Below are 24,455 nucleotides of genomic sequence, written 5' to 3'. Positions count from 1 at the left end.
TTCCGGACTGTTTCCGCGCCGACCCGTTTCTTCTCTTCCTAGCCGGAGGTTTTTTTTTACCCCCCACCCCCCCTCAAAACCCACATCTGCTCAAATGCTTTGGTACCATTAGTGGGAAATAGAAAATGTTTCCTGTGATGTATGGCATTTTTCTGCCACTCTTCCATCCACCGCTGTGATGAATCGATGAAAAATAACTGACCTACATGCCGTTAGCCGGACTAGCCTCACGCTAACCGCCGTACACGACTTACACAAATACTCAAGGAGGAATTATGGGTAGAAGAAGCCCCTGTGGAGAAAGTTATGGTGCTGTGCTGGAGAAGAAAATCCACACAAAATAATTTATGAGTCGACCGTTTTGTCGCTGGTAACCTGTAACACGGGATCGTTCACGACATGTGAAGGAATAGGTGGCAGGAAGTGATGTCAGCTAAACCCAACCTAGCGAAAAGACTGGAAAACGGAGAAACGGCTTCTCTGGATTGGCCCAGAATTAAAACAAACAAACAAACAAACAAACATCCACCTGAAAAGAATTTAATGGATGAGAGATTTTTCACCCGACCTTAAAAAGGAGACGACATGATGTCGCAGGGACTCCGAGGTTTTTCCCTTGTAACGATTGACGCGAGGAAACATTTTTATAACCTTCTTTTTTTTTTTTTTAATGCTAAAAATCTTTTTATGGTTCCAGTGTCACAAATATGAGGATTTTCCAGTTTCCCATTTTGAAATCTGGTTTCGTCTCTTCTGATTCAATAAATCTGCTGTCAGTTTGATGGAAAACGTTGAGAAAGGAATAAAAGAAATGAGTGGAGGAATAATATGAATATGGGTGATTTAAAAATATTTAAATTAACACTTTTCAACTTTATTTATAATTTTAATGTATAAAAATATTTAGTAGAGGATGAAAGATCACAGCTGACAGTTAAAAATAATAAGTAATCCATTCTGACTGAGCTCTTATGTCAAATATTTCCCTATTTAAAATAACTAAAATCTGTTCCAGCCTTGTAAAAAAAGCCCAAAACCTTCGAAATAATGAAAAAAAAATTTTTTTTAATCAACCAATAGACATGCAGACTTTACCTTTGTATAATTAATAATATATAAGTTACGTGAATAATAATAAAGAATAAAAAGAAACGAAAAAATCACGAAAACACACGAGCTACGTCTTTACGAGATCCGGTCTCACTGATGTCGTATCCAGAGGGAGGACTCGTATCTCAAAACACTCGTATTTCGAGGTTCTACTGTATTCTTATATAAATAATGGAGTGATCACACCTCAGACAACAGAACTAGAACACATGACACACGTATGTTCCCCCTGTCACACAGGCGGCATCCCTGACTGTGGATCTTTGTGGAGACGAGCAGGAACCGGGTTACTGCGCCGTGAGCAACGTGGCCGTCCACACCGACTGGTAAGAGAACCACACACACACACACACACACACACACACACACACACACACACACACACACACACACACACACACACACACACACAGACACACAATCCCAGCACTGGAGGGACAACTTCACCTCTTTGGCTTGTTGTCTTTAAACGAAGCAAAGCCTTCGTTTGAGATAAACCGATTTTATTTTCCTTCTCTGAGTATTTTTAGAAGCTTTAGAAAATAAAACTATCTCGTGGTTTACATGGAAAAAGAGAGATAAAGTGGAAGTTTGATGTTAAAGAATCATCTGCTGGTCCTCCATGGTGGTCCAGACCACCACACTGGATTTAAACTGGATTTAAACTGGAGACGAGATTCAAAGAGGGGGAAATAAAAACAGACATTATTTCTGTCGATGCGTTCACTGATTATTTATTTCCCGGCACTTTGTGGCTTTTAATCAAACTTTCCTTTTGTTTCTAATGGATCACATTATTTCCATGGACTAATACCATAATATTCTGCTTTATGGAGGCGATCGCACCTCTGGAGCAGTGAAGTCTGACATTTCTTCCCTTCTGAATGTTTAATGACGGCAGTTTGATCTAATGGTTGAATTATAATTCTCATTTCTGTGCAGCATAAACGACTCAAAGTCAGAATGAAGTTATCAAAGTATGGAATTAGTGACATGAAGCCAAGTTTCACTCCCAGCGAGTCCTTTTGTGTTGAACATTGTGTTCATGGTGATGAGGAGGAAGGACTGTAAGGCAGATAAATGAGGGAATCAGCTCTTTACAAATGGTTTAGGGTTTTGGGGTTTTTTTTATGTCAAAACTTTCAAAGCAGAGGGTGGGGTTAGCATCAGAATCACGCGTCCGTTGCTAATGGATGCTAGAATATCCATAGATATCAGGAGTCTTCTTTTCCTGGAGAGTCCAGAAGCTTTTTGAGTTTTAGATTAAACTTATTTCCTAATAGCATAGGAGGAGCTATGGTAGCTATTCTATTAGCAATAGCTCCCTGAAGCTGCTTCCGCTTCCGTCTTGTGAAGAGTTATGAAATCAGTTATTCGAGTATTTAACTCCACCTCTTCTGTCTGTTTTGCTCCATCAGATATAAAGTTGTTCTTCTCCCTGAGGAACCCCTTCTCCAGCTTTTGGTTCTCCTCATTCTGCTGCTATTCTGTCCGTCAAGTTGGATGCTGGTTCTGAATTATTTAATTCTGAATTATCTAATTCTGAATGATCTGATTCTGAATTATTTGATTCTGAATTATCTGATTCTGAATTATTTGATTCTGAATTATCTGATTCTGAATTATTTGATTCTGAATTATCTAATTCTGAATGATCTAATTCTGAATTATCTGAGTCTGAATTATTTGATTCTGAATTATCTGATTCTGAATTATCTGATTCTGATTTACTTGATTCTGAATGTTCCAGAAACTGATCTACCAGTGTCTAACTAACGCGTCAGTTATTTAATTAAAACGTTTGCTCAGAAACGTGAGAGACGACAGTAGACTTGTGCCGCGATCAAATATAAATAAATATCTAAAAATGAATCTGACTAAAAATGAGAATATCTGAGTGATCAATAAATTCATTCTCCATCGATCATCTTTTTCAAACAGTTCTTCCTTAAACGTGAGGAGATTTGATTTTTCAGACTTTGGAGGGGAGAAGGGGCCCAGGAACTTGGATTCCTGGGCCATCTATACGGATGCCGGGGGTGTGTGTTCTCTCGTGTGTTTGCGTGTGTTAACGTGTTCTCCACACGCGTGTGTATGTGTGTGTGTGTTCAGGATCCTGGACGTGCAGCCCAACAGACTCTCGGTGGGCGGCGTCCGCTCGATGGAGTCCGTCATTCATCGCCGCGGTCAGGTCGCCACCCACGACTTCGTCGGCTGCATCATGGAGTTCGCCGTCAACGGCCGGCCGCTGGAGCCCAGTCAGGCGCTGGCATCACGGGGCATCCTTGACAGGTCCGCCCCCCCCTCCAGTGTCACCCTCCCTCCATCATCCCCCTCTTCTTCCCATCTGTCCGTCTTCTCTAACCTCCACGACTCTCGCTGTGGGACGTCTGTTCACACTCTCAAACCCTCTGGAGAAGTTTTTTCACTCCACATGGCAGAGCTTTGACGAGGGGAAACCAATGGGAAGAATTCCGAAGATTCTTTTTTTTTTTTTTCCCACCCCTGCTGGTGAAAAGCAAAGACAGATCTTTTAATATGCTAATTCTCTTTAGGGGTTGTTGTTTTTTTCAGAAATCATCAGCCCGGGGGGGCAGATTGTGCAGCTGACTTGTCAAACCGATTCTTGTCCATGTGTCCATAGATGTCCAAGACTGGAAGGAGCCTGCACCGCCAGCCCCTGCAGACACGGGGGCACCTGTTTGGACCGCTGGTCCTGGCAGCAGTGCCAATGCGTCGACGGCTTCACCGGCAAATTCTGTGAGAAATGTGAGTCAAAGCTTTTTGGGAAGTTTCTGCTGAGGCGGCACTTTTAGTAAAGGAATATTCCGTCATGACTATTTATGATTCTTCCCCGGTGAGTCACCCGAGCTGCGCCGCGTATCTGAAGATAGGCCACATCACCGCCGCTTCAAAGCGTTTGTTGTATAAATACCCTCAACTCCACATCAGAGGCCCGAACCCAGCTGAGAAAACTCTCGAGGTCCACGGCTCCTGCGTGAGGGGCCACAGGACGATTACCATCACCGCATTTATTTTGAAATTTTCACAGCGTTGCTGGGAACCCAGAAGAAATCTGGGAATATCCAGGCTGGATCTTGATTTTTATGGAGAGTCTTCTGGTTTGTTTCAAGGCAGGGAAACTGAATCTCAAGCTTCTCCACGTAACGCCAGTGGAGAATATTCCCTCATGTCTGGGTTCCATCTGCAGAGATTAGACAGAGAACATTCCAGGAAGTTTGGTGCGAACGATTTATAGAAATCCACTGGAGGTGGAATCGGATTCAAACGGTGTTTCTCCGTCTTCCTCCCGCAGACGTGACGGCAGACACCGCCCTGTCGTTAGACGGGACCAGCCGTCTGGACTACTCCCTGAAGCAAGGCCCCAAACGGGACGTTCTCCTGAGGCGATCCCTGCAGGGTGTGACCTCTGACCCCGTCGGTCCCAGCAGCTTGGAGGTCAAGTTCAGGACGCGCAGCAAGACGGGAACGCTGCTGCACGTGCAGGAGAGCAGCAACTACACCACCGTCAAGGTACGTCGTACGCATGACTCTGCATCTAGGTGTGCCGTTTCCAAGGCAACCGCATCCCGTCTCGAAGTCTTTTTTACTTGATTTTTTTAGTGTTATTTTAGTGTTTTGTTGTTGCTCAAAATTTATGAATACAAATCTATCATCTGCATAACTAGATATGCTTTATTGGTCGCGGAGGAAATTGCACATACTTTACCTTTATTTTTTGTTAGCGTTGGTGCTACTAGCCACACCCGTTAGCATTACACGCTACAAGCAGTTTCTCACTCATGATGTGACTTAGCTTCACGTTAGCATACATTTTGGATGCGATGCGTTGCTTCTGTCGCACAGACATCCTGACGCTGATGCTAAACAGTCCCCTGAGTGTGTTTGCCCCCCATCCCGACGTGAGTTTTATGTTGTAAGTCAGCTAGAGACCCTCTATACAGTCCAACTCCTCTCCAGCCTCCCTGACTGACTTGTTTTCCGACTCCCATCGTCATCGCGTCTTCCTAAGACTGCCCAGAAGAGTACGAAAGGTGCCAGGATGCCTAAACGTTGAGCAGTGGGGGGAAACGTCCTGCTCACGTCCGTATGTTGGGAGTGGGACTATATATACCGAGATAAAAATCAAGATGTTTAATAGATAAACCCGGTGATTTGTTTTCCAGCTCCGGGGTGCTCAGAGTTCTTTGGCTTGGAAGACTTTCCACTTTTTCCCATTCTAAATCAGCTCTTCCGGAAGCTACTTATCATTGCTGATTTTGGGGGTCTTTGAAGGGTTGAGAACAGGATTACTTTTCCATGGAGGTTGGGACTACACATATGAGATTACCATACGCGGCGTAAGCCACAAATTTGTTGTCCATGCCAGAGTGAGCTTGATTAATTTCTTTTAAAGACACACTCTGTCGTCTGCTTCGGAAAGAGTCTTCACCAGTGGGCGTTTGAATGAGCGTGTTTTATCTGAATTTGATGTTAGGAAGCCTCTATTTATCATCTGCTTGAATAACATAAGCTACACCCACAACTTGTGAGGACATGATGAAGTGCAGCGTCTCCCGCCGGCGGGAAGATTTACGATCGTGACGCTGCTCGTCTGTTTTTGATCCCTGACCTCGCCGTTGGATTCTCGAGAGGCGTCTACGCAGACGAGGACGCTTCCTCTGGTCGGTTCGGATCCACGCGAACATGATGAAGTCGCCGTGTTAATCAGGATAAGCTTTATTCCAGAGGAGTGGCGTTGAGCGATCCAGTCCATTAAGGAGTAGTTACATTTATTTATATTACATTAAGTTACATTTAGTTACATTTATTAGTTACATCTGGTCCTTTGATTATAGCCGTTGTGCTGATGTGGCCCTCGGTGAAAATGAGTTGGACACCCCTGCTCTACAACATGTAGGAACTATTTTATTTGCTTGTGTAACCATGACGACCATCCTCACCCTGTCTCTTCTCAGCTGCGGAACGGAAACATCCACTACATCTCGGATGCCGGCGTCGGGGGGAAGGTGGAGCGGACGGTGGGCGATGCGGTGCTGTCCGATGGGAGGTGGCACACCCTCCACCTGCTGAGGAACAGCTCGGCCACGGTGGTGCGGGTGGACGGCACCCACCTCAGGGTCGTCCAGCACGCCACCCAGGACTTTGGAGGACTCGGCGTTTTAACCTTTTCTCTCGGCGGGATCCCACCGGGACCTGCTCAGCAGAAGACGGCAGCAGGTGGGTCTTCAGTGGGGGGTCGGGGACGCATCAAGGGTCGCTCAATGAGTTTTCTTCAGGATAGGAGTTCAGTCCGTTTTTAGCATGATTTCTCCTCTGCAAACTCATTCTAGTAGAAGTTTAATCATACTTTGTCCTCTGGAGGGACTTCATCACGAGTCCCCGAGTAGCAGCCGGTCCCGACAGGATTCTCAGTGTCAAAAGAAGTCCTAGTTTGTGCAGACGAAGCCAAATCTGAGGCAGGAATTGAACACGTACCTTTTAAGGACTTGCTAGCTGCTAGTTCATAATGATGAGCTCCATCAGACAGTTTTAGAGCCTCATGATGATCTATAATCTTTCTCAGAGACTTTTCTACCCTTTCAAGAAAACAATTCCTGGGAAAAACTTGTATTTTTTCTAGTGTTTTGACAAGAACCTCATCACAGGCCTATTTAAAGCCTGAAAAAAATCACTTTAGACGTGACCCTCCCCAAACAAACAGCCAGGACGCTCTTGTTGCATACAGATAATGCAATATTTACACGCGTGTGTGTGAATACACTTGTGTATACACATGCTGTGTGAAACACACACGCTGAAGCTGGCCAAGAAACTCACCCGCTCTTTGCCTACTGTAAATTATCGATGCAGACGTGTTTTTTATGTGTTATGGCAACCTCCCCTACGTGCTGTAAGTGTGTGTGCGCACACACACACCGCAGGAACACGTGAGGCGGTATAAATCAGCACAGACGTTGGTTTTTGTTTTTTTTTTCTCAAATGAATTAATACTCAAACTGCTGACCATTTTTGGTGGCCGTCCAAAAAACGGGCCTAAAATCTGTTTCTATTTGACACTGTTGAGATTTACCTTCTCAATATTTACTGTGGTTGAATAACGGCTCCGTTTTCAGAGTATCAGTTATGGACACAACAGCAAAATGCTGATTTAATCTGGTTTTGTCTCGGAGCTCTCGTCTCTGGGGACGTTTAGCTTCTTTATCTAATTTCCACGGGACTCTGGCGTCCTGAAGCGCGAGTTAAGAGCATTGTGTAAAAGGTCGGAGAGAGGTTTTCCATTGGGAGGCAGCGCCATGCGGGACATTTCAGAATTCCATGGAAAAAAAGGTGGGGTGAACCTAATAGCATGGGTTGTAATGGTAAAAATTAATAATTTGAATGATGATGTTTGTTAAACGAGGTCATGGCATGTATGATCAGTGGTCTTAATAGCGTGCAGATCTGGCCTTTACCTCGATGTGTGTCTGAAACGTTGTGTACTGGTGTTTACTTTTCAAGAGCTAATGAAAAGACACAAATGGATTTAATCTGCAGTGGGATAAATTCAATAAAAGTCTATTTAGAATGGTAAGGCAGCGCTGTTAGGCAACACACGAAGCACAGGATTGACATTCATCCAACCCAGATGTCTGTCCTGAAGCTACAACAGCTCCAACGATGGATTTCCACAATCGTTTTTATTTAGATTTCTCCCAAAGTGGCCAATCATGGATTCTCCTTTCCTAAGGTACTACTTGTTTTCGGGACAAGGAGCGTTCCTATAAAGAAATGTAACTTCTGGTGACCTTCGCTTAAAAGCAGTCACACATCTAAACAAAATTCATTTTCCTCACGTTATGGTTTGATTACGGTTTCCAGTTCCTGTTATTTACGTGGAAGCGATGAAGCGTCTGGTGGCAGGAGGAAATGATTCCAGTGCTAACCGCCGTTGTTGCGTCCTCGCTAACCTGCCGGTGGCTGTTTCTCGTTAGCTGAACCAGGTTTCTCTTCTGTTCGCTCCGCAGGGTTCGACGGCTGCTTGGCGTACGTCAAGTACAACGGCGAGAACTTGCCGTTCGCTGGAGAACACACTCTGGTCGCCTTGACGAAGACCAGTTCGTCTGTCAAGATTGGATGCAGGGGTCCCAACCTGTGTGAGAGCAGCCCATGCTGGGACGGTTTGATGTGCGTCAACCAGTGGTACACCTACAAGTGTGTCCCGCCAGGCGATTGCGCCTCCAATCCCTGCCAGAACCAAGGCAGTTGCGTGCCAGACTCCTACTCGGGGTTCACCTGCGTCTGCTCGGAGTTCTACACAGGCAGGACTTGTGAGACCTTGGTGGCCTGTCTTGGGGTCCAGTGTCCCGAAGGTACTGTCTGCAAGACGGCCAACAACGGAGCCTTTGTTTGCAGCCCAAGCCCTGCAGCGGAGACTATAGTCCTTCCCATTTGGGCAGTTCCGGCTATCGTGGGCAGCTGCGCAACCGTCCTGGCGTTGGTGGTGCTCAGCTTGATCCTGTGCAACCACTGCAAAGGTCGCAATAAAACAAAGGTGCCAAAGGAACCCAAGGAGAAGAAACCCAAGGAGAAGAAGAAGAAAAAGAAGAAGGGGAGTGAGAACGTAGCTTTCGATGACCCGGATAACATCCCGCCGTACGGAGATGACCTGACGGTACGGAAACAACCAGAAGGGAACCCCAAGCCGGACATCATCGAGAGGGAGAACCCTTACCTGATCTATGACGAAACCGACATACCCCACAACAACGAGACCGTCCCCAGCGCCCCCTGCGCCCCTTGCAACGGCCCGGAGGCGGACATTGAACACTATGACATCGACAATGCTAGCAGCATCGCCCCGTCAGATGCAGACATCATCCAACACTACAAGCAGTTCCGTAGCCACACCCCCAAGTTCTCCATCCAGAGACACAGCCCACTGGGCTTTGCTAGGCAGTCTCCCTTACCCCTCGGGGCAACCAGCTACACCTACCAGCCTCAGTACACCCAAGCACTGAGGTCCACCCCACTCAGCCACTCCCACTCGGCGTGCCCCACCCCGAACCCGCTTTCCAGACACTCCCCAGCTCCGTTCACCAAGCCCGCCTCCTTTTACAGAAACACTCCCACAAGAGACCTCAACCTGGCTCGCCGCGAGGGCAGCCCGCTGGACCTGCACAACGACATGTGCCAGCCGCCACCCATGTTCAACTACGCCACCCGGCTGGGGAGGCGCAGCAAGAGCCCGCAGACCATGGCGAGCCACGGCCACGCCTCCAGACCCAGCAGCCGGCTCAAGCAGCCCATCGAGCAGATTCCCCTGGAAACGGGGCCTCCCGTTGGGTTGTCCATCGAGGAGGTGGAGCGGCTGAACACTCCGCGACCGCGCAATCCCAGCATCTGCAGCGCCGACCACGGGCGCTCCAGCTCGGAGGAGGACTGCCGCAGGCCGCTGTCAAGGGTCCGCAACCCCGCCGATGGCATCCCCGCGCCGGAGTCGTCCTCGGAAAGCGACTCGCACGACTCCTTCACCTGCTCCGAGATGGAGTACGACCGGGAAAAGCCCGTGTCCTACAGCTCCAGAGTGCCCAAACTCTCACAAGTCAATGAGTCTGACGCCGACGACGAGGACTACGGCGGGAGGCTCAAACAGCGGCGGTATTCCAGCCGCAGGGCAGAAGGAGGGCCCGGCATTGCTCAGATGCCCCCTATTGACCAGCACTACACCCTACCCCACAAACTGGCCCAGCAAGGTGGGGGCTTCAATTGGGACAATCTATTGAACTGGGGTCCCGGTTTTGGGCATTACGTAGACGTATTCAAGGACTTAGCGTTGCTTCCTGAGAATGCGGCGGCGAGAGACATTGAGATGAACAGCGGAGACGGTTCAGTGACCATTCTAAATGAAGGGGAAGCTGAACAATATGTATGAGACTATTTATTACCATGTTGTACAATATGGCGATGTTCTCCGTTTAAAAAAAAAAAGAGACAAACCTGTACATTTCTACGAAACATCGGACAACGTGTCTTCTTCACGTTGTTCAAAATAAGACGACTTTCAATGCAGTAAGGCAGAGAAACGGCACCTGTAACAAGACAGATTTTTACCATTAGCCATGTTGGAATAGTTTAGCAGTCGACTTCCTCATCGTGCGATCGTGCGTTCTCCTCTCGAAGGCCTCATTACAATCCATCCGTTGACACTGAACGACTCGAAAAGGAAAAAAAAAAAGAAAACAGAGCAAAACAAAACCACGTCTGAATTCCATTTAGCGACTGCAAAGCTCCATTTCATGTTATCTTGATCAAACATTTCTGTTTTTTATTACCAATATTGCCTCTCCTTTTCCCAAAAAACTTCACAGCTGAGAGATAAGAGGCTAGATAATATTAACACTCGCAGGAAGAGAATTCCAACGAGGCGTGGAGCAAAAAGAAAACTCCTTTCTTGCCGTCTTTGAGTCGGTTATTTAATCGATTTGAAGCGAAGCGTGTGCGTTTGATCCGACTGCACCTGCAGACGACTGGACGCTGGCCTCCGAGTGAATGCACAACCCAGCGATCTGCTTACACGGCATGGAGGACCACACCGATGGCGTGATCCCGTTTCTTTTTATTTCCTCTCTTTCCTGGGGTGTTTTCTCACAGATGACTGGCTAAACGCTCCAAGAGCCAGGATTAATCAAGACCGCTGCCTTACAGACATTTGAGGATTTCACCACCGAGGAGGATTTTGTGCTTTTGTTCGTCACAGATTTGCATTTCTTGACCTGCCAATCGTTTTTTTTTCTGTTTGTTTTTTTTGATAGCGACGTACAGATCCTGCAAACGTGACCCCAACTAAAACACTACGAACTCGTGTACATTTTTTTTTAAATTCATGAGGAATCATGGAATCATTTGTCGTCCATTATTTTGACATGTATGGTTTTTACATTTTTGTACTGTTTATTAACTTAAATTACTTAAGCTGTGTTTTTATGGATATTTTCATATGCTGAAAAGTGTGTTCTTACTTTCGGGGAAAGTAAGATTGAAGACTTATTTTTTACATGTTACATACGTAACATCAGTATTTTCCACTTTTGATAAACTTATAACATGCTGTATGCTTTGTACCTGTAAAAAGCCAATAACAGAATAAAAAAAGTATTTATTTAAAAACTTTCTTTCCGTTTTCAGAGCTGTCCTTTAAGCTGAGATTTCCCCCCTTGTAATCTCATTTTGGGTGGTAAATTCCTCTATAATCAAAGATGTGTCGTGTTTAAATAATACTGACCCCGAACCAAACATTTAAAAAGGCATTTCAGGTCCCCAAACCAAACTGAGCCCCCGCCCTCGCAGCCAAGAAAAACAGCGAGCAGACTCGACTCCTATAGTCTTTTCAACAATTATTTACATCTGGCTTATTGAGCAGAACCTCAGTGATTCAGTGTGCAACATGCTTATCTGCTCCATCGTCGAGGGGGTGGGGGTGGGGGGGCCACAAGAGAAAACCCAGGGAGCCGGCGAAGAGTGACACCCCAAGTCTGGGTAATTTACTCGGGTCCCGGGTCGTGTTGACCGGAGCGTCTTTGGGAAATGTGCGGCATGCTGACGCTGGGATAAAACAAACACTGGTAATGATAATGAGAACATGGGAGGTATAGCTAGGGTAAGGGGGGGGGGGGGGTGAAAGCAAATGGACCACGCAGCATCTCCTCTGGCGTGACCCAACGGGGGCACCTTCAGGAGCGAGACTCATTGCCCGGGGGGCGACCTGGACTGGCTGTCGGCACAAAGGCCACATTGTTCTGGAGGGAGGTGGGATGTAAAACACTCATGAGGACTGACATGAATCTGTCTTCCTGGGGTTTTTTTAAGGGGGGGGGTCTTTTTTTTCCGTAAGTGCTGTTTTTGGACATAATCCAGACGGCTGCTGGACTAGACCGACTGGCAGAGAGGCTTATGATGTGTTTCAGGATTAATTGCGGTGTATATTAAAAGTGCGAACATTGTACGTTACATTACGGGACACGGCCCCCCTTATTAAAATATAACATTCGTTATTCCCGTTGACTTAAATGGGCACGTGGGGGTTTGGCTGAGCTGTGCGCCGTCCGTGTTTCGTAATGACTCCAGGAGCAAAGAGTCTCGGTGAGATCACAAACGGAACCGAGTCGTGTTTTTGATGCGTTTCGCAGGCAGAAAGCGTCAAATTCGTCTTGAACGACGGCGTCGACGCGAAAGCCTTTTCCCATGTAGCTTGTTTTCACCTCGTCCAATCTGCCAGTGTCATCAAAACATGATTCCCATTAAGCTGATTTCTGTGTTGACTCAAGACTCTCTCCCCGGTGTTGACTCAGGGACGTGGCACCCGCTCTTCCTCACACGTCCTCATTTATAAAGATTGATTATTCAGCGCCTCGGCGTCGGTGAACAGCTGCTGCTCCTCCCTCGGTTCGACTTAAACGACTTGTTATTCACTCCTGGAACAAAGAGAGAGTTTCTCTGGTGCGAAGTGGCTTTTGAATCGACGGTGGGTGTAAACGCGGATCAAACGGACTACGAGCGTCATCGAAGCCTGAAAGACACGTTTTCTTCTAAAACTGGATGTATCTGTGGTAAATCGTGACTTTATTGACTTTATCACCGGGGTTTAGAGGCTGGTCTGTAACGTCTGGGGTTATTTCTTACATCTCATGTATAAAAATCTGTTTTTGTACTTCAAAATGATGCGTTTTGTTAAAAATTTTTAGTTTTATTATCTGGTCCAACAACATTTTGCCTCCAGTTAAAAATGTTAGAGGACTTGGGGAAGGCAGGAAGTGGTTTGTCCAGTCGAGGCTCCCGTAGAAACATGGAAATGCAGTAGGGTGTTGTCCACGGAATCAACACTTTGTTTTCTTTCTTAAATAGTCCAAAACTCTTATTTTTCAACTTTTAACACTGGACCTTCACACATTCACACCGATGTGTTGGGATTAAATCAAATTGTTTGGCTCTATTTCTTGTGCATATTTATCATGTGATGTGACCAGGATGTCAAACTGAATCTTCTTCTTCATTCCATATATAATATACTTTAAAAGCTCACTGATAGCAGTGACAGAATTCGTTTCTTAAGCCGTCATAGACATTTAAGCCTCGCGGCTTTGATGTCAGGCACACAAAGAGTCACCTTGTCTCACGCGTCCTCCTTCCAGACCAGACCACTCTCTTCATTTACAGACTCTTAATATTGCTCTGATGGAAAAGCCATCTGCAGGCGTCCGTGTGAAACAACGGTGACGTCTCTAAGTCATCGCTCCGTCTTTGCTTTTCACTTCTGCATCAAAGCTGCGACGCTCGGCTCTGATAAGTGCTCTTTAAAGCCGCCGGCCGATGGCTTTCAACACGCAGGAAAGCTTCAAGTCGGAGCTGAAAGAGAGATAGATGTGTGTGATGAAGACTATGGCTCTCCTGTCCTTGGAATGTGCCTTTCTTCCTCCTCAATCTAACACTGGGGTTGTTAATCCAGCATCAAGGGGCCTGGATTAAGCCGCTGCCCACTGGAGAACATCGGTGGGTGTGTATGACGGATGCTGAACAGGCCTTCGTCAGGCCCCCCCGTCCGAGCGCCCTGGTGCTGTTGGGGGGTCGTTGGAGGTAACATCTGGTTCTGATCATCCTCCTGCCGCGTCAGCAGTTCCAGAGTTGTGTTTCCTAATGCAGGAGATGCTTCTAAACCTGAGAGGTTTCCTCCACCTGTTCTCACGCTTTAGCAACACGCCGGAAACCGAAACACAGCTGGGCGGGTTCTGGAGATCGGTTCTGGAGCCCCGATGGAATGAAAAACTGAATATTTTATTCAGAAAACAAGGAAAGATTCTGGATCCGTCCTTTTTTTAATGTTCTGAAATTGCCTGAAGATCATTAGTCGACCTGCGTCAGAGTCTTAACAGGAACACGTGCAGGTTCTGGTCCGGTGTTTGTCGGGGTTTTAATGTTTGTGGCTGCAGCTCTTCAAGCCGAGTTCAGCTGAACCACAACTCCGTCCAAGCATCTTCAGGAGGAGTCTGCTCCCAATCACTCACCATCTGCGGCTTTCGCACTGAAACGCTGCGTAAATAAACAACGGCCAGCGATTAAATCACACGAGTTGGGTCCAAAACACAAAACCAGAACCCAATCCACGCAAAAGAGTCCCAGAAGTCTCCATGTTGGGGGGACGGTTCACCGTTTAAACGACCTACCTTAAAGTTCTGGAGCCTGACGTCTAGAACCAAATTGTATGATTGTGTCTGATTACCCTGATTGCAATCAGGATTATTCCTGGAAAGATTTGACTCAAACTTTGCTTCTGAAATTGAAGATAACATCTAGAAAATTGTCAACAACTCTAAATTAAATGGACGCCTGTTGTTGGTCAGTCCAAAACCACAAAAAGAACGATCCAGGAGTTAAAACATCGAGTCAAGAAAGGCGGTCTCGATCCGCATCGAACTGAACCGTGTTTCGGGTTCATTTCCAGTGTGAACGCACTTCAAATCCTAGTTTGAACAGGAAGTTAAATCACCAATAAACAAGAGAAGAAGAAAAACAAATGGAAGACGTTAAAAAACGGGCCGCGGGAGAGGAAAAGATGAGACGTTTGATAGATGACGAAATCGAAATGTCAATGAAAAGTCAAAGTCTGGATAGTTTTCTGCTCAGAGGAGAGAATGGAGAACGATAGGTTGGGCCCTCAGTTTGGACTTGCAGGTGTGAGACCGCTCTAAACGAGAAGATGACTTTCTTTCTTGTCGTTGTGAAGTATTCTTCGTCTTGTTCCAGTTATTCTGCGGCGCTCGCTAAACCCAACGCCGCTGGCGTCTGGTGGAGGCGGCGCATTAACGGACTCAGAAACAGCTGCTCGACGTGTAATTACCACATATTTCTCTGCAGCCTGCCTGTTGTGATGTTGATGAAACTCAAACGCGTTCCCGTCTCCACGCCGAGCGCCGACGTGCGAGCAGCACATGTGCAAACCCTCGTTCTCACGCAGGTGTGTGTGTGTGTGTGCGCAAAACGCTGTAAACACTCCACCTCCCCCACCCCCCTTTCCCTTGACCTTTTTGTTGCCTCTCGTTAGCCGGATCCCAGGCGCAAACGCCGGACGCTGATTGGCTGTGATGGCTGGAAGGAAACGGCACAAGGCTAAACGTCACAACCCACAACAGAATCTAGTTTCCGAAACTCCAAACTGGCTGATTTGGAGTTGGCAGCGAAGGGGATGGAGCCGCGCCCATTTTTATGCTACAGAAAGCGCACAGATTGGATTTATCAGCCCCCACCAAGAACCCCCAAAGAGAACCAGCAGCATCTGAATGGACGGCTCATTAAAAACATGGAGGCTTGCATCGAGTCATGACAAACGTTTCGTAACGGATCCAAACACCTGGTGGAATTTAGCGTCTGAATAGTCCGCCCTGGTCTTTGTAGGGGGGGGGGGAACAAATATCACGTACAAACAAATGCATGGAGGAATGCATGGACCACATTAATTTTCAACCCCCCCCCCCAAAAAAAAAAAAAAAGAGAAAGAAACACGTCCAAAGCCTCGTTGTTGGCGACTTGGGTCGCCCGGTTCCCTTTGGATTTTCCCATGCCCTGCTATCTTTTCTCAAGTCTTAATCTTTTCATTCCGTCAGGCCCACTCTCGGCAACCTCCACGCTGTTTCCAAAGGTCTGGGCTTCATGCTAATTGTCCCTCAATGGCGCGGTTACCTCCCACCTACATAATGCACCTTGTTTCCTCTGGACTGCACCGTTTTGGCTCATTCACATTCAGGAGGGAGAAGGACTGTTAAAGCCATGCCTCGGGCGAAAGGAACCCCCAAAAAGGAAGGGAAGGAATGGTTTTCTTCCCCGTTTCTGGCTGATCATTTCCGTGGGTTCTATTCCGGGGGGGGGTGGGGATATTTTTTGAAGGATGAGTTGCGTGTGATCGACGAAAACGTTGTTTCTCCAATGGCGAGTTGTGCGTGCCAGCATTTATCGCACAGTTCATCATGTTGCGCGGCGGCGCTACCGAATCCGGGTTGATCTGAGGTAATAGGAGTCGTAGCTCCAGAGGCGGTGGAGGTCCGGGCCCCTCATTCTGGGGGGGGTTAAACGGGAGCACGGCCGGGGGAAAGCAGGGCATTAATTCTTCTAATTGTGTCCACGCAGACCTGAAACGGGGTGTTTTTCTTTGGCTGGAGATCTCGGCTCCTCAGGACGGAGACGTCAGACACGCACCATTAACATCTTCTCCAGAGCAGGAGCTTTGATCATTGCTGGGGGGTGGGGGGGGGGTTGGGTGGAGAGATGGGGGAACGAAGGGGGAGAGAAATAATAAGAAACATCATCAACAATTCAAATGCACCCAATTATTGGACTATAAATAAAGATCTAATTAGCATAAATTGCTTCCACATTGTTGCTATTTTTACATAATTTCATCTTCGCTGTTTTCTGGAGGTTTTTTCTTCCTGCTTGAGTTCAACTTTTGCACAAGACCCCCACCCCCCCGGGTTTCCATCAGAACCTCAAGACAGTCCTGATGTCATCGAACCTGATGTCATCGAATTTGTTAAAATTCTGCTTTTGAGTCTTAATCTGTGTGTAAAACACAAGTTTCTGAACTTATTACGGTTTTGGTGGAATATGGGACTCCATGAGGTCTCCTCAGACCAAGAAGGTATTGGGTTTAGCCCTAAAACAGGTCAACTGGTGTCTCCAAGTTGGTGTGGATTCTAATAGGATGTGTCCAGGACATACCCTGACCCAACATGAGCTGGGATGGCCTTTGAATTTTGATTTATTCGTAAAAATAAGACACCACTTCCTGTTCTCGTGTTATTTTGGAGCTACGAACTCCACGTCGTTCTGGTTTAGCCATGAAATACATCATCTGGTTTTTCGCCACTTGAAGACCACAACGAAGGAAACGCTGAAACGCGGCCACCAGAATTAGTTTGACACATCCGCCTCAACGGCTTTTTGTTTTCCAGGCCTCGTAAAGGGGATGACGTCACGCTGGGATACAGAAACATGGCGGCCAGGAGACGGTTCTTTCCCAGCGTCTCCTGAAATATGATGTTTGAACAGACGAGCCGGGTTTCTCCAGAAACAATATCTGGACCACTCCTTTGCTCCATTAACCCTTAATGGACAGGATCCGCCGTCTGCCTGTCTGCTGCTCTGATTGGCTGGAGCTCCGTCCCGTCTGACCGGTGATTATAATGAGCTTTAAAGATGGAAACATGAAGACGTCTTTCCTGCAGGGTTAAAAAAAAACCCCAAAACGCCCGTCGGGTTTGAGGTTCAGCCTTCACGACTTTGAGACATCTTTTGTTCTCCTGCGGTTTTAAGTTTAGCTTTTATTACACGCGCCGTTTCATCTAATTCCAATTTCAAATAGCCGGTTTAAGGCACAGAAGGTTACAATAATAAGCTATAGCTCCTCTCGAGCTCGAATGTTTTCCTTGGTCACTGTTGATGTCATTTGGCCATTAAAATTCCAAAAGATGACTTTATTGTAATTTCCATCCAAGCTGCGAAGGGAAAGAACCCTGATTTCCATTTTCTGTCGCAGCAGATTAGAGCAGACGGGTCGCTTTGTGTCGACCAGCTCGTCTTTCTGGCAGGAAATGACAGTAAAGAGGAAAACTATGATGACTTTATGTTCATTTGTTTCCTCATTTATTATGTAGAATGAGTTTGACTCCAAACTGGACAAATTAGATCACTATAAAGTTTCAAAATTCACCGTCTGATGGTTCAGTAATGCACTTTTAGAGATTTACTAGTGAATTCAGTCGTGACGTTGAAAAATCTAGTTGAGTAAATCAAGAAGTAGCTCAAAATTATTAATTAAAAGTCAAAAACAGAATAAAAAAAAATACGCTTTTAATTAAAAAATGAAATTAGTGGATGATGGAGCCTTAAAATAAAGAAAGGGCCAATCGTGGCTGACCCGCCGCTGAACCCCCCCCCCCCGACTCCGTCTGCCAATGTAAGCAGACGCCTCTTCAGGGTTGGGTTTCTGAGTCTTATCTGCGCTCTGGATGATAATGCTGGCTTGTATTCGGGTTCTTCAAGAGAATTCATGCCAAACACGCTCTCTGTTCGCTGTACCACCCAGATTCACCCTCAATTAGCTCACCTCTGATTGGCTCCAGGCCCACGCAGGTCCTTTTATATCTCCAGCTGGTAAAGCTCACTCCTCTAAACTCCAAGAGCGAAGAAGCTTTTTGGAAAGATCTATAAAATGACATCCAGAATAAAAGAAGAAGAAAAAAAGCACCCTCCTCCTCCTCCTTCCTCTCCACGGCTCCATAATACCAGGTTTTACAGTTTGAAAGGAGGATTCAGGCTCTTGTAAGTCCTGCAACTGGATACTTTTCATCCGCAACAGCTCAGCAAAACCGTAAATCAAACTTACTTCGCGGGATGACGTCGTAATCAGAGTCAGGGCGAGTCGAAACGGGGATGAACTGTAAACACAATCAGGATGCAGGATGGGATTCGCTCGATGGACTTCAACACGTGGAGTATCTGATGAGCTCCGGCAAAACGGCCGCGTCAGGACGTCTGACGGCGCCGAGGTGGAGGTCATCGGAATCCTGCAGGGAAACGGAGCGCCGGATGTACGAGAAGAGACAGAATAAAATGAAGTGACTTTTATTTCCCAGACATTTATGAGAGAACCTGGAGGCTGTGACCACACAGAACCAGGCTCTCTGCTTCTGCCTCCGTCCCAAATTTGCATCCAGAATAAGAGCAAAGCCGGTGAACGCAGCTTAAAACCACCAGAAAACAAACAGCTACTGACGCCATGTAGATTTTGATCAATGATCACTTAAAAGTAAATTGTTTTTTTTCACACTTTTATATTTTCCGGCTATTTTACTTATTTTAAAACTCAATTTCTGTTTAATCTGAGTCTGGTTTTTTTGTCATTATTCTCATTTAAATCTAAATTTTGCTTCAGGTTGACCAAACTTGATAATAATTATAAGTAAATATAAAACTTATCTTACTGAATACATTTTGTGCTTTATCATAAAACTTAAATATTTGTGATTCTTATTTGTTAATTAAACTTTTTTTTTTTTTTTTTTTAACATTTATGGACACCTAAAACCCCAAACTGTGTTATCCACCTCTGATGTTTAACCCCTGAATCCTCCTCTAAAAATTCTCAAAATCAAAAACACAAAGGGTATCATTTCAAATTTTATTCTGTCACGTTGGAATAAACACTAAAATTAGATTTCTGTAAGGCTCAGTTCTCCTTACAGGTTTGTAAGCCTCTAAACAACCGGACACACACGTCGTGTCGTGTTCAGAGGCTGATTTGACATAATTTGCACACACATGCAGCCGTAGGATTGATGTGATTACGTCCTACCGTACTAACATGTATGTCAAACGGCCTCGAGAGCCGAGTTCAGCAGGTCGCCTAAGAAGAAGGTTTTCCCCTGAATATTTCCAGGAGATTAAATTCGGTGGTAAGACTCTTGTGAAGCTCCTCCAAACTCTGCACCTGGTTCATATTCCGTTCTCACAATCTGCTTTCTTTGGACCCTGCATCTTTTTTGGTTTCAGCTCTTTGAGATATAAAGTACACGCTGAAACTTAAAAACTGTCTTCAGGGACGGTGAGGCGAAGTGGGGAGACGGCCCTTTTTGAACCATTTGGAAAATAGATTTATTGGGAATTGGCAGCAGGGCACGGACGGTGAAGGAGACAGAAAGCCATGCAGTCTTCGCAGCAACAATTATGGGACCTATTAATACCTTCTCTGCAGCCGCCGCTTGAACAAGTCAATCTTGGACTGTGTTCAGGTATTTTTATGGGATGATTCAAAGGGGTTACGGCACTGAATTTCCCCTCACATGAGTCCCGTGTTTGTGAAACGCTGTCAGTAAACATGCTATTTGATCACAGATGCAGAAACCTGGATTTCCATTTGCAGATTCAGATTTTTTTATTTATTTTTTTTACGACTCAGCAAACGGAGGTGGCCCTGAGGTTATTAGATAGCAGTAAATTCCTCTCCTTCGTGCCATTATCTTGAGTTAGGGTACATATAACAGGTCGTGATGGGTTTACTGGTTCTCCCATGTACTCTCTGGCTATAAGTATGGAAAGCTACGTTCGCTGGCAAAAACAAAATAATTCATCAGAGACATGGAGATATTCTGGTAATCAAAGCTGGAGACAGTAGATCCCCGCGTCAGCATTACTGCTGCAAATTTTGCAGAACAAGGAGCTGAATGAAGCGTTTAATTGATCCAAAAAAGGGCTTTGCTTTTGCACGCATGACCTTTATCCAACAAGAGCGCTGATTCCATCCACATCCAGCCTGGTTTCCACTGGTTTCCATCAAATCAACCCTGGTAAACTGCACAAATCCCGGGCCGGATATGACGTCACTCAACGCGCAATCAATGCGGAGAGCCAAAGTGAGCGGAGACACAGGACACCTGACACCACAGCAGAGCAGAATCGGTGGATTCTCTGGTTAATTTTACTAATTACATGATTTAAAGCTCGATGCTTTCATGACACCATTTTTAGGTCAAACTAGCGCTTTGAGAGGGAGATAAAAGTATAAAACGTTCCTGCGTTTCTTCTCTTCCTGAAGCGGCGGTTTAAGAGAAGAGCGATTAGTTTGTGAACCGGCACTGCGCTGGCGGGCGGTGCGACGTGACTCTTCTGACGACACGTTGGAGTTCCTTTGGGAGGGGGGGGTCGCCTAACCTTCAGATGAACCAGTTACCTCAAAAAATACGTGATTCACACGGAACTTTAATTCAACTGTGGAAAAGACTCATGCGACTCCACCCGCTTGTGACAAGAGTGACCACAAATCGAGCGCACCCCTCCTGATACACCGGGCTGTTCAAACCATCATCGCCCGGCGATGGCAACGAGCTGTTTGTCACGTGGTGGAGCAGCTCTAACCTCCTACGTCACTTCCTCCCGGTGAGATGACCATTTTATTGAATTTTGATAATTTTTTCTTTTTTAAATGTACTGATTTAGATTGTGTGCCTTATTTAGGATGTAAACATAATTGTTTACTGGTGAACTGAGCCCCCATTAATTGAGATGCAATTTCTACTGTCGAAAACTTATTACGATGGTGTTATTTATCTATGAATTAAAATTTTAAGCATCCCAAAATCTTGGTAATAATCAGTAAAACAATAATTAAATGACTTGTGCTCTTTACCAAATCAAGTTGGTTCATTTCGTGACCCTGAAGCTGCTGTGACACTTTCTTGGACGTTATTGATTACTAAAATATCAATATTCTTCAGACTTAAATGAATCCACTGTGAAAAATTTGAATTTCTTAAAAGTGTTTGATTTCACCTGGATACAGCAGATCCAAACCAGTGTGAAGATCTAGCAATGCCTGGGGCCATCGCCATAATTTCAAGCAAAACATTGACATAGTAGAGGAACTCCTTGTGCTGTAGCTATAATGACATGTTGGCTATTTTCTGCACTTGATTCACATTCAGATGAGCATTTTTGAAATATTTTGACCTCAAAGGCAGCGGTTTTCCTGCAAAAGTCTTACAGATGCTCTTCAGCAAAAAAATCTTTACTACAATTGCAATCCTCTTCTCCAAACTAAGCAAATTATAATATTCTAGAAGTCACAATTATCTGAATAGTAAAATAACTCTTGTGCTTTTCTTCATTTTACCATTTTTTAAAATTCTTTAGATCTAAATCTCCTTAAACAGTGGTCCCAAAGGTAAAAGGTCAACTTTAACTTCTCTGTGACATCACAATCTGTGAGAAAAGTCCAACTTGGTACCAGCATCTGGTATGTTATGGCTTTATGCTCCATATGAATGCTTCCACCCTTTCATTAACTTCATTCAAAGGTTGTTTTTTTTTACACTTTTGAATGAGAGGAAGAGTGGAATCGTGAGAGTTCTGCTGCGACTCGTGTTTGCATTTGTTGCGGTGAATTCTGACAGTTTTGAATTGACAAAGACAAAATTGCAGACCATCCCTGACATCCCAGCATTCTGTGGCTTCGTGATACCATAGTAAAGATGTTTTGCTGTGTTAGAAATCCTCCTTGGCGTCCCACAATGTATCTGAAGGTCTGAAAATAAACACGCTGCATGGACTGTACAGATGGTTATGGGCGTGGAGCATCCTATAATAAGGCATTTTAGGCATCTTAAAATGCTGAAACTGTCTACCTGCAGTAGTTTCACTGTTTTCGTCTGTTGAGCCGCAGACACAGATACTTTTTGTCTTACATCTTATGGTCCTGTGTCATCTGCTGCTGGTCTTTCTCCAATAAACTGAGCATCATCTGTATTTCCTGGACTTTAATGGGGAAAAGACGTCTTTGACTCATAGAGACACTAATTTGCAAATGAACGGAGCATGAAAATAAACTCCGTCGGTTATTTCCAGGTTGTCCTGCTCAGAGGCTCAGGAAACATCTGCTGTGCAGTCAGTCCTTAAATTAACAGTGGCACATTTAGGGGCCGAGCCCAATTCCAGTCCAGGATTACATAATCCAGTGTAACATTTTCACTTTCTGTTTATGTACTGCTGGTGTATGAAAGTTTAAAATATATTGACAAATATTCATCATAATTTGTGCAATTTTTTACAATTGCTGCTATTGAGCCCTTTACTGCACAGTACATTGTACAAATCTTGACTCATTGTGAATATTTTTTAATAATTGCTTGTTGTTGCACCTGTGTTTTGTTTTTGTAGCTTATACTTTATACCTGGAGTGTCTTTTTTGCACGAGAGTTTTCTAAAGAACTTCGTTTTCCACTTGTGTATGATGACATTAAAGGTATTCTATTCTATTCTATTCAAAGTCAGCTTTATTATCAAATGTACCATGCACGATATACAGCACAGATGAAATTGCAGTCCTCTCAGACCCACAGTCAACAGGCAGTACAACACAGGCAGTACAACACAGGCAGTACAACACAGGCAGTACAACACAGGCAGTACAACACAGGCAGTACAACACAGGCAGTACAACACAGGCAGTACAACACAGGCAGTACAACACAGGCAGTACAACACAGGCAGTACAACACAGGCAGTACAACACAGGCAGTACAACACAGGCAGTACAACACAGGCAGTACAACACAGGCAGTACAACACAGGCAGTACAACACAGGCAGTACAACACAGGCAGTACAACACAGGCAGTACAACACAGGCAGTACAACACAGGCAGTACAACACAGGCAGTACAACACAGGCAGTACAACACGGGCAGACAACAGGCAGCACAACACAAAGTATAAGACGAAACACAAAGGGACGCTAAACTATTCTATTCTTTTCTATAATTTCTTAATGAACAAGAACAGAAGTTCATGTAAAATTAAAATCCCCAAAACATTTGGCGCGACATCATAAAAGAAATGATAGATGCAAGCCTCAAGTTTTATTAATCACCTTTAAAAAAATCAAAATAGTTTTTGCAAGTATTGCTATCACGATCAATCGTGTCTGTTTCTTTCCATGCTGCCATTGATCGCTCCTATCACTGGGGAAGAGCTTTGAGAACCTAACATGTCTAACAGGCTTGATGACCTCCCTTTGTTTCATTCACAAGGCAGATCAATAGTAAAGATGCCTTCGAGATGTAAACTTCACGTGTTTATTGAGTTGTTAAATCAGTCGATGGTACATTAATCGCTGTTGGTTTCATCACTCTTTAGATTAGCAGCAACACGATCAGGCTGTTCAGGGTCGCCCCGTCCTGCTGCGTCCCATCACTCCTCAGCCCCTGTCGGCCTCTCCTCAAACACATTTCCAAGCTGAGAGGCCCGACTTTCCACTTAGAGAGGAGAGAGAGACGCTAAAAGACGTCTACGGTTATAGATCGACCACAACTCTGATCCTCGGAGATGTGCTCCAGCAAATTTAGGGATAGTTTGAGATGATTTACTGCATCTTGATGGTTTTCCCACCTCCAGGACTTTGGTGTCAGAGACAAAAGAAGTCGGCGTTGCCAATCTTTAGGATGGAAGACGTGAATGAAGCAGAAAAACAGTGAAGCCTGGAGGGTAAATCTGTAATCAGGGCTGCTCTCTGATGAGGTGCAGCAATGAAATACTTCCTCTGACACCGCTGCCTGTTGGTGGAATCCAACGCCAGCAGTTTTCTCCATTGAAGACTTTTCCAGTCCCAATTACGCTCTCCTGTGAGCGTTCCTGGTCAAGGACCTCTGGCTGCTGGTGAGACTCTGAGTAGTTAAACATCAGTTCTTATCGACTCGAGAAAGCACTTTGTTAGCCGCGTCCCACCGTGAGGCCTTTTCTGTAATC

The 24,455-nt window shown here is 45.4% G+C and overlaps 1 protein-coding gene and 1 long non-coding RNA gene across 2 annotated transcripts in view; both read left to right on the top strand.

The window, feature by feature from the left end:
- Window positions 1–11,284, top strand: part of fat4 (FAT atypical cadherin 4) — an 87,302-nt gene extending 76,018 nt beyond the window's left edge. The window contains exons 12-17 of the mRNA XM_068324912.1: window positions 1,351–1,436; window positions 3,223–3,402; window positions 3,755–3,879; window positions 4,427–4,644; window positions 6,090–6,351; window positions 8,139–11,284. Of these exons, the coding sequence (XP_068181013.1) occupies window positions 1,351–1,436; window positions 3,223–3,402; window positions 3,755–3,879; window positions 4,427–4,644; window positions 6,090–6,351; window positions 8,139–10,045 (2,778 nt within the window). The 3' untranslated portion in view covers window positions 10,046–11,284. The remainder of the gene's footprint in view (window positions 1–1,350; window positions 1,437–3,222; window positions 3,403–3,754; window positions 3,880–4,426; window positions 4,645–6,089; window positions 6,352–8,138) is intronic.
- A 1,276-nt stretch (window positions 11,285–12,560) lies between these two features.
- The window catches only part of LOC137602865 (uncharacterized), a 145,756-nt gene continuing 133,861 nt past the window's right edge, over window positions 12,561–24,455 (top strand). The window contains exon 1 of the long non-coding RNA XR_011037209.1: window positions 12,561–12,719. This is a non-coding gene — a long non-coding RNA (uncharacterized lncRNA). The remainder of the gene's footprint in view (window positions 12,720–24,455) is intronic.

This window comes from Antennarius striatus, chromosome 10 (assembly GCF_040054535.1).
Source record: "Antennarius striatus isolate MH-2024 chromosome 10, ASM4005453v1, whole genome shotgun sequence".
NCBI lineage: Eukaryota > Metazoa > Chordata > Actinopteri > Lophiiformes > Antennariidae > Antennarius > Antennarius striatus.
This window is presented reverse-complemented; position numbering and strand designations above follow the sequence as displayed.